Genomic DNA, 11,757 nt, shown 5'->3' with positions numbered 1-11,757 from the left:
GTGGCTGAGCACTCCACAGACACGGGTACCATTAACGTAGTTCTCGGGGATATTCAGCGTGACACAGTGTGACAAGGCTGACCCTTTGAATTACAGGCACAACAGAAACAGGAAGTAAGAGTGAGAGAAAGTTGTGGTGAAAGAGTACAGCAGGGTTCACCAGTATCCCCAGCCGGAGCCTCGTGGAGCTTTAGGTGTTTTCCCTCAATAAACACTCACAATGCCCGGTCTGGGAATCGAAACTGCGATCCTATGACCGCGAGTCCGCTGCCCTAACCACTGGGCCATTGCGCCTCCACAATAATAATAATAATAATAATAATAATAATAATAATAATAATAATAATAATAATAATGACCTTATTATATACAGTGCTCATGATCACAACAGCTCATTGGAAAAAAATAGTTTAAAGCAGGGACAGAGAACAGACACATAAGTTAAGGAAGACAGCAACGAAGCTAGAAGTACGTGCACGGCACAAAGAATAAAACACAAACTTAGAGAAAAGTAGACATTATGTTATGACAGAAATCTTTGTGCTGTAACTTTTTTATATAATGTTGTTACATTATTATCAGTATGTTGATATCATAGACAGTTGTATTGAAATAAATCTATTTAATTGGGGATTAGGTATCATAAAATGTAATATTTCAGTTTGCATATTTTTTTATTATTTTGATTGTTGTGTTGGTGTCAAATTAAACATGAAGTGAAAATGTCTTTATGAATTGTAACAAAAAGGATGAAGCATCTGATATAGGGAATTCAAATTAAAATCAGTGAAAAGATAGAAGGAAACTGAAAGAAGCCTGTCATGTGTACACACACACACACACACACACACAGTCACAGGTATGTATGAGTGTGTGTGTGTGTGTGTGTGTGTGTATGCGTGCATGTGTGTTTGCCTCCTTTTCTTTATGCGATAGTTACATACAGATGGCACTGTCATACAAGATGTGTAATATGTTTCCTGTCTTCCCTGCAAACATGTCCAGTCATAGGGAAGGAAATATTCTTTTCTACTCTGGACACAAGGCCCGAAATTTTTGGAGAAGGGGCCAGTCGATTTGATCGACTCCAGTGCACAACTAGTACTTAATTTTTTGACACTGCAAGAATGAGAGGCAAAGTCGAGCTTGGCAGAATTTGAACTCAGAACATAAAGATGCATTTCGCCTGGTGTGCTAACATTTCTGCCAGCTTGCTGCCTTATAGGGAAGCTGTACTGGTAATCTTTGAGAAATGGTACTGGTAGTCTTTGAGAAATGGGAGGCACTCGAGATATTGGAGAAGGTGATTTGTTTAGGTCTGATTCTGTTACATTTGGTGAGGAAATTTGGTGAGGTTTGATCTAGAGTGCGCTAACTGAGGGTCAGGAAATTCTTTAGTCAAGGGACCAAAATGTATGAGAACAATTCGAGAGGCAGATGGTGGTGGACAAAAGCCACCTTGTTGGTGGAGATAGAGATGGAGGTGTTTCTACAGGTATTGTTGCAGCTTAGCTACTTGTGAACCACTTTGAGAGAATTATAGAGAGAAAGAGAGAAATTAAATAAGGATCATCATCATCATAATTATCATCAACATCATCATCATCATTGCTTGCATGGGACAGACAAAATTTTGTGAGAGATTTTCTATGGTTTCGAAGTGAGGTTATATTTTCTCCTGATCCAACAAGTTTTCAGGGAGGACTAGAAACAAATTATACAGCTTGTGTGACCATGATATTCATATATAACAATCATGCAATCTCAAGATAAGGTGGCGTGTGCACGCACATACACACACGCACACACACACACACACACACACACACACACGCACACGAACACACATACACACATGCACACACACATGCACACATGTATACACACATGCACACACACACACAAATGCACATACACGCATGCACACACATGCATGCACACATACACACATGAATTCACATACACATGCACATACAGATGCAAACACATATGCACATGCACATATGCGTATACACATGTACACATGCACACACACACATGCACACATATACACACACACACGTGTACACACATGCACAGACACACACACAGCACACACATACACACACACACATGCACACGCACATATAAAGCCCATGTGTGGGATATTGGAGATGTTACCCCAGAGGGTGGTATTAGCTGCCTACTTAGTTGTATTTATTACAGAGAGGAACTCATAGAATTAAATATGCTATTTGAAAAGATTGTCATATTCTAATATGGATATGTAATAAGAGTATTCTAACCCTGATAACTGTCACCCATAGTTGTGATAATTAATTGCCTAAAATGTTTTCTACTTCAGAGTCGTAAGGTTATGTTGCTGGACCTATTAAATACTCAATCTCATTCATACTTTTATACAATAGCTATTGTTTTATGTTTTCCACAAAGGCACATAACTCTGCTTGTCTTTGTCTGGTCAGCAAGTTCTCTTTATACTTGAGTAGTAAGTGGTAAGGGAATTTCGTTGTGAAAAATAAATGGTTGAATAATATGCAAATTTATCTCAATTTTCAAAAGCTTTTTCCCCTTATTAACATAGGAAGAAAAGTTGTAAAACAGATATAAAATAAATAAATAAACAATTATGAAGAAAGTTTACGTAGAATACTACTTTCTCTAAATTATTACCTGTTATAACTGTCTCTACTTTCTGCTTAAGCCTTTTTACTGCAGAAATCAGATACTTCCTCTAAGAATTTTATTACCCTTAACTGTGGAAAGCAGTTTTTTATACCAATCTATCTTTCATTCAAGAATGTTATGTTTAAAACTAATTTTTGTTGAGATATGTCATGTTTATTGAGGCTGTGTGACTTGCAGAAAATACCAATTTTATTTTTTAGCCTACTATTACGGAATAGTAGACACCGACCAAAAAATCTTAAAAAACACCTCACAGGAGAAGAATTCACATCAGAGAATGAATCAGAATTCTTAGTAAAAGAATGTGGAAGCAGGAGATGTGGAACATGCAACAACAACAACAACTTTAAATACTTAGAAAGTGGTTCCCACATAAAATTCAAGAGTGGATTCTTGTTCAAAATAAATGCAGATATGATCTGCAAAATGCAGAACCTCATATACTACATTACCTGCCCCAACTGCAAAGAAAATTAAATTGGCGAAACAAATACTCCTTGTAACATAGAAGATGAACCGATGGCAAATATTTTGGCAGCTTTTACCAACTTAAACAAAGAGACCATCCAGGAGAGTTGCAGGAGATTCCGAAGTTGTCTGGAGGCTGTGGTTTAAGCAAATGGCGATTTTATTGAATAAATTTACTCTTTAGTATTTCAAGATATTTTAATGTAATTTTGGTAAATATATCTGTTAAAATGAGATGTCAGAGATATTTTCATCTTTGCGTAATTTAGATGACAGTTTATTCACTGCACTATATATATATATATATATGTATATATATATATGTGTATGTGTGTGTGTGTGTATACATACATACTTACTAATTTACATTGTTTTAAATTAATCATGCATTATCTTGTAACTTTGAGATTTCAATGATGTGATTGTATATTTTTAGAATGACATTGTAGGGTAGACGTGAGAGGCCAGATTTTGACAGTTTTGAACATAAAACAGGTAGAATATTTTGGAATATGGCTGGTTTAAATGCTAAAGGTTTATCCAACAGTCAAAGTCAGCTACTTAAGACCTCCATTCATTTATAATCCATTGGATTGGAAGTTTCCTACTTGATTGCTTTGTTACAGTATGTGATGAAGAAGGTCTTTACAACTCACATTCTTAACACACACGACCTACCTATTGTGAAATTTAATAACACACACTGCTATGAAAATTATACCAACTTCCATTTCTCCTTTACCACTTTCCAAATATGCATTATCTGTATGCACCCAAGACACCTACACATGTCATGCTGACTTGAACCACTTTTATGTACAGAGAACATGACAACCTGGTCACTTTTTTAAGAGCATCAATGAAATTTTCTTTTAATCCACAATGAAATTTTGTTAATAGATAATTAATATTAATAAGGGCGAGCCGGTAGAATCATTAGCACACGAGGTAAAATGCTTAGTGGCATCTCACCTGTTCTGAGTTCAAGTATTGCCGGGGTCAACTTGCCTGTCATCCTTTTGGGGTTGATAAAAAAGTACCAGTTGGATACTGGGATTGATCCAGTCGGCTTTGCCCACCACCTCTGAAATATCTGGCCTTGTGCCAAAATTTGAAACTAATGTTAATAAGGAGTTGAATTAGATTTAATTTGTAAACATTTATTCATAGTTATTCCATGAGGTTAAAAACAAATATGCCTTTATTTTATATAAAAATATTTCTTTTTATGTATAAAAATACTCCTTATATTCCTGTTATATTAAAATCAAATTATTTATTCTATTTTCAGAATTATTCGAATGCTTCAGCTTATAAACTCAGCAGACACAAGAGAGAATATGCTAGTACTGGTATATATATTGCATTTGTTTCTTCATACCTGCATGTGTGTTGATCTTGCATACCCTGTCCAGGAAGAGAAAAGTCCAGGAACTTATATAGGGGATATTGCTGCAGACTCACAACTTCTAAACAGTGTCTCATCTCAAGATCACAATTTGATAACTTTTAACCAACTCAGCCAAAAAGAAACTTCCCAGCTTTTTAATATTTCTAAATCTGGTAAACTTTTCACTTCACAGAAACTTGATGCTGAATCATTATGTTCTTATAGCACAGAATGTTCCAGAACAATTAAAGTTGCAGTCAAGCAAGCAGAAACTTTTATCAAGATTCTTAAAATTAAGGTAACAATAGAAGATGTTAATGACCATCAACCAGAATTCCCTGTAAAACAGATAAAACTCCTTTTTGATGAAAGTCATGGCAAAGGAACTGCAAAATCAATTCCAAATGCTGTCGACCAAGATGTAGGTATTATGAATTCAAAAATTTCATATCGCCTGAAAAAACACGATAATGAACCATTTAGACTATCAGTATCTAAGAAAGTGGACGGTACTTCCAAACTAAGGATTAGTCTAGATGAAAAATTAGACAGAGAATCAAAAGACAGTTACTTTTTACAACTAGTTGCAGAAGATGGAGGCTTTCCCTCCCAGCATGGAATTCTGAATATTGAAGTTTCTGTAATTGATGTCAATGACAATCCACCTATTTTTTCAAAAGATATCTATAATGTTTCCATAAAGAATACACATCACAGAGCTTCACCAGTTACCGTTTTATCTGCTACAGATTTAGATTCTGGAGACAATGGAAAAATAATTTACCACTTTAGTTCTAAAACATCCGAAATTGTAAAAAATAGTTTTCAGTTAAATAATGTTACAGGTGAAATATTCTTTTTGAATGTCTTCCCAGTTACACAGACACGAAAATATAAACTTTTTGTTGAAGCAACAGACAGAGGTAGTCCTCCTCTCAGTTCTATAGTTTTGCTACTTGTAAATGTGATCAATCAACAAAACAGAGCGCCAGAAATTGATGTCAATTTTGTTTCTGCATTAAAAAAGAATACAGCTGCAATTTCAGAGAGAATCAAAGTTGGCAGCTTTATTGCCTATGTCAGTGTTATTGACAATGATGTTGGACTAAATGGAGAAGTAACGTGCGATCTTAAAAGCGATAAATTTCAGCTGTTAAAAATAAGTTCCAAAGAATATAAGGTACTGATGAAAAACACAGTCGACAGAGAAACTGAAAGTAACTACAATATTTCAATTATCTGTCATGACAAAGGCTCACCAGCTTTGAAGACTGCGAGAAAATTTTCAATCCAAGTAATGGATGTTAATGATGTACAGCCTAAATTTACCAAAGACACATTTAAATTTCTTACTTATGAAAATGAAAAATCAAATTTCCCAGTTGGATTTATCAATGCCACTGATTTGGATTTAGGAAATGGAGGCCAACTAACATATTTCATAATTGATAACAACAATATGTTTCCTTTTCAGATTACAGACTATGGTTTCATTTCAACTATACGGTCTTTAGACCGAGAACGACGAGACATATATAAATTCCGGGTTTTAGTAAAGGATAACGGTACACCATCACTAAACAGTACAGCAAATGTTGTTGTTGAAGTCATGGATGAGAATGATAATGCACCATACTTCACATTTCCTAGTGTTAACCCTTTCAGCCTAGATGTCCATTATCACCCACAAAGCAAAAATGACATCACAACTCTGAGAGCTTCAGACAGAGACAGTCGGGAAAATGCTTTCCTTAAGTATGAAATGCTTGATAGAAAAAACCATCAGTTGTTTACTGTTAATCCTTACACTGGAGTTTTATCATTTGCTCGAAAAGTTTACCAAAATGATGCCGGGTCATACAATCTTTTGTTAGTTGTGAAAGACAGTGGCAGCCCAGTGCTGTCAGCAACCACTACACTGTCCTTAACACTAACTGTCAGCAACAGAACATCCCCAATGTTGACAGCTGCTCATATCCAATCTAGTGACATGATAGATATCAACTTGGTCATTATCATAGTTGTTACAGCTGTAGTGATATCAATTGCTATAGTTGTTATAATAACGATATGTATAGTGAGATGTAACAGAAGGAGAACTATGTTACATACAGCAGCAATGAATCCAGCCATGCAACCAGGACGAGAGAAATGTTTAATGATATCTCAGAGTAACAATCCTTTTGCTATAACACAGAACCCCGAAGAAGGGGTGCATCACAGTACACCATCAATGAGATCCAGAAGGGATTTCTGTCCAGAGCAGGAGCTACCGGTTGAATGGACAACATTGACAACACCAAAAAGTATTCCAGCATCAACACAGGTAAGTTCTATCAAATTTTGATGCTAAAATCATATTTATATTAATTTTCATTCAGTTATATATATAAAAAAAAATACAAACAAACAACAAAACGAAAAAGAAAAACAGTCCTAACAAATAAAAAAAAGAAACATCTTTCACTATGATAAAAATCCTAACATTCAGCATATATCACTGCAGCAGTACCTTCTTGGCAAAAACTAATGCTCTATATCATGTTATACAACTGAGTTTCCTTACATTTTGTATCATATCCTTTTGTCTTCTAATGAAAAATATTGATATATAATATAAAATGAGTTTTCTGCTACAGTAGGTTTATTTGGAGGCTGACAGTTCGACATATGATCGTTTCTTTCAGTTATCAAGAATTGTATTTAATATAAACTTCAATATGACAATTACATTGTGTTCCTGTTCCTGTTCCATGCCGATAGTACATAACTCAGCTTACCTCAATTTAATTGCATGTCATACAGCTTCACATATCACAGTTGATAATAGCAACAAAAATAAAAGCATTTGCACAAACAAAACTATAAACCATGCCAACTGTGCTAGCATGAAACCTGTATGAAGAATCTGAAAATATATATATATATATATATATATAAATAGATAGATAGATAGATAGATAGATAGATAGATAGATAGATAGATAGATAGATATGTATATCAGTAATGATTACATGTGATTTCCATAAGAAAGGAGATGCATACTGTGATAGCCTCATGATTCTCTGAATCCACATTGTATATTACTCTTTTATACATACATACATACATATGTATGTATGTGTGTGTGTGTGTGTGTGTGTGTGTGTGTGTGTGTGTGTGTGTGTGTGTGTGTGTGTGTGCGTGCGTGTGTGCGTGTGTGTTTATACATGTTAGGAAAGAATAATTTTGCAATATATTTTTCAATTTAAATTTGAGGTGCACAAATGTCAGAGATTTTTAGTTAGCTGGTTAAGGTAACCATTAGCTTTTATACTCTAACCCACACCTTCATCACCAGTTTTCATAATATAACACACTTCCTACAAGTATTTTTTATAACACCTCACTGGTTATTATAAGCCATTCATCTGCCTTTAAATATCAACATAACCCTTCACCTATTTTTGCAATATTTTCTCTATCTCGTACTGTCAATTTCTAACAGAACTCTATTGGATGGACTGATATTCATATTCAGCTTCAGTGGCTTGTTGATTGAACAGACCCCTAACAAATCTCAACCAGGGAATAAAGACCATGCCAAAAAATGGACCATGCAAACAAGATATGGACTCTACATACCACATCACTGGCTATCTGTCTAGGGTACAGAAAATACGTCATTAAAAGAAACAAACAAATTGATTCATATCATCCTGGACAGAACATCAACACACACCATCAGATAAATTTATATGCCATGTCACTTGCACATGCAACAGGCCAGATATTGGTATTTGGGATTTGACAAGGAAAGTATATACCAGCATTGATGTCAGCTGCCCTGCTGTGTGAATATCCCTCTGAAAATCGAAGAGGAAAAGGATAACTATGGACAACTGCTTTGAAACCTTTAGTTTCTATACCCAGATTATAAATTAACATTTGTATCAATAACAATTGGTGCTGTTGGTTTTGTGAGTAAATGCCTGAGTGGCAATCTGGATAAGCTAGGGTTTTCAGAAAAAGAAATCAACCAGTTAATATGCAAGTTATGAATACAAGCAATGAGGGAAGGGGTGAGGGTGGGGTGCAAACAAGCAAGACTTTCCTCTAATTCAAAATGTGACATCATTTTTGCTATCTGCATTCTGGGGACAGAGCTGGGTAACAGGTGAGGGTTGGAAACAAAACAAAAAAAGAAAAAATAGAATCCAGCTGTAGAAAATCTGTCTCAATAAATTCCCTCTGACCCATACAAGCATGAAAAAGTGGATGTTAAATGATGATGATGATAATGGGGACAATGATGATGTAGACAATGATGATGATGATGATGATGGTGATGATGATGGTGACAATGACAATGATGATGATAATGATGATGATGAAAATGCTGCTGCTGCTGCTGATGATGATGATGATGATGATGATGATGATGATGGTGATATAAAAGTGATTGCATTACACTTTTACAATATTTGATAAACATACATATATATATATTTTATTTTTTATATAAATAAATACTCTCTTACAATATGTAGTGTCCTCAAAAGAGACAAAAACCACATAATACAACAGTGTTTGACTCTTTTTTTTTTGTTTCCTTCTTTTATGCAAAGGAAAAGGGGATTTAGACGCATATTGATTGCTTGTCTGTTTATTTACCATACTCATTGTCAACAGAGTTTTTTGCAACTATGGTATTCCATACTTTAGCATTTCTGGGGAAATGGTTTGGATTATATGGCTTAATTTTAGGATGACTAAGACAAATTTGTCATTACATTTTTTTTATTTCTCTTTTATTTATTCATTTATCTGGTTTTTGGTTTTCGATAACAAGTTCCCTAAGGCTGTCCTTTAAATGTAACACAACTTGTAATTGTATCAATTTTTTTCCCCTTCTAAATCACTGGTTTCATAAAAGCTTCAGACCATTGCGTCCTTGGTTTCATGAACTAATTATTTTCCTTATCCTCCCACCTCCACCCTCATTACCTTATAAATATCCTTATTCAGAATAACAGTTGACTCAATGGAAAATAACAGAACAATGCTATAAAGGAATGTCAATTAACATTGAAATATAATAAATGTCCAATCATAACTTGTTAGTTTAATTAATTTAATAAAACTGATCAAGATGCATCTGGTCTTCAGACTATTTTCTTTCTTTGGCATTAACATTTCAATCAGTATTCTCTCCAGGTGATAATGCTGAATTAGTCCAAAGATTGAACCTGGAATGTTTGCTTTACCAGCTGGATTTCATATCCATCATCAGCATCATCATCATCATCTACATTTAGCATCTGTTTTCCATGCTAGCATGGGTTGGGAAGTTTAATAGGAGCTGGCAAGGCTGGGAGCAACACCAAGTTCCATTGTCTATTTTGACATGGTAGCTTTTATGTGGCACCAACAACCAGTGCCTTTTATGTGGAAGCAGCACCAGTGCTTTTTATGTGGCACCCTCACCAATACCTGTTATGTAACATCAACGCCAGTGCCTTTTATGTGGCACCATCACGAATACTTTTTACATGGTACCAATATTGGTTTCAAATTTTGGCACAAAGCCAACAATTTTAGGGGACAAGGTAAGTCAATTATATCAACCCCAGTGATCAACTGGTACTTATTTTATCACCCTCAAAAGAATGAAAGGCAAAGTCTACCCCAGCAGAATCTGAACTCTGAGTGTAAAGCGCTAGAAGAAATGCCACTAAGAATTTTGTCCAGCATGCTAATGATTCTGTCTACTCCTCACCACCAGTTAACATGATCTAATACTCTAACCTCTAGCTTATTGCCCATATATGTTGTCATTTTCATATTCTTAAGCATTAGACTTAAGTATTTGATCCCAGATATGTAACGTTGCCACTATATCTCTCTATATATATCTGTCCTCATATATATGCCTGTGTGATTATGACAGTGTACTCATATTAATTATCCTTTCTACTCTAGGCACAAGACCTGAAATTTTGGGTGAGGGGGTTAGCTGATTACATTGCCCCCCCACCCCCAGTGCTTGACTGGTACTTATTTCATTGACCCCAAAAGGATGAAAGGCAAAGTCGACCTCAATGGAACTTGAACTCAGAACATAAAGATGGACAAAATACTGTTAAGCATTTCGCCCGGTGTGCTAATGATTCTACCAGCTTGCCTGTGATATTTTATGATATTCTTTTTCAGATGACATTTAGTGAACCATAGTGCCATTGGCTGCAGTTTTCCACCAATGGGCCAATCACTCTTTAACTGCACTTCTAACAGTCACAAAGGACTTTGTTCAAGAAACATTGGTATTTCAGTTTCTTTGCTGATGTATACATCCTTGGCTGATCCATAGATCCTTGTAAGACACAATTAAGACCATACAACTAAGGCCAGCTCCATATGAAAGCAGCAGATAATCTCAAGAATGAAGGTTTTGCTAAAGTTGACATGCCATTAAAGAAAAGGCCAAGCTTATTGTATGGAGACAGGGCTGGTCTTTCAACCAATTACACAGATAAGTTCAAATTGGGCCCCCAAGCCAAGAGGGCCCCACATACATACTCGTGTGTGAATTTGTATCTGTGGTTGTGTTCCCCACCACTGCTTGACAACAGGGAGTTAGTGTACTTACATCAACGCAACTTAGCAGTTCAGCAAAAGAAACCAATGAAATAAGTACCAGGCTTAGCAAAAAGTAAGTACTGGGTTAAGGTGGGGGTGGTTGATTCATTTGACTAAACAAATTGTTTGAGACGATGCCCCAATATGGCCACAGTCTAATAACTAAAACAAGTAGAAGATGAATATGTGTGTGTGTGTGTGTGTGTGCGTGTGTGTGTGTATGAGGTTACAGTTTTATAAGGCAGTGGCTTTATAGTGTCAGATGAGTTGTTGGACAAAATGCCTTCTACTAATTACGAATCTTTAAGATCTGTGCTTAAATCCTATCAGATCTAAATCTGTCTTTCTCCCTTTTGGGTCTGATAAAATAAATTGGGCATAACCATCTATAAATTTACTGTGTCTGCCTTTGTTTAAAATCAATATTTATATCTATCTGCTTATGTATCTTCACATATCTGTCTGTGTCTGTCTGTCTGTCTGTCTGTCTGTCTATTTATCTATACCTATGTATCGAAATCAATCAATCTATCTATCTATCTATCTATCTATCTATCTATCTATATATATATATATATATATATATATATAT

The 11,757-nt window shown here is 35.3% G+C and overlaps 1 protein-coding gene across 2 annotated transcripts in view; it reads left to right on the top strand.

The window, feature by feature from the left end:
* The window catches only part of LOC106877752 (protocadherin-11 X-linked), a 98,766-nt gene that overhangs the window by 63,127 nt on the left and 23,882 nt on the right, over positions 1 to 11,757 (top strand). For both annotated transcript variants that reach the window (XM_014926762.2, XM_014926763.2), the window contains exon 2: positions 4,448 to 6,872. In XM_014926762.2, the coding sequence (XP_014782248.1) occupies positions 4,458 to 6,872 (2,415 nt within the window). In that variant the 5' untranslated portion in view covers positions 4,448 to 4,457. The remainder of the gene's footprint in view (positions 1 to 4,447; positions 6,873 to 11,757) is intronic.

The sequence above is a fragment of the Octopus bimaculoides genome, chromosome 14 (assembly GCF_001194135.2).
Source record: "Octopus bimaculoides isolate UCB-OBI-ISO-001 chromosome 14, ASM119413v2, whole genome shotgun sequence".
Classification (NCBI taxonomy): Eukaryota; Metazoa; Mollusca; class Cephalopoda; order Octopoda; family Octopodidae; genus Octopus; species Octopus bimaculoides.
Note: the sequence above shows the minus strand (reverse complement) of the source record. Positions and strands in the feature narration are given on the sequence as shown.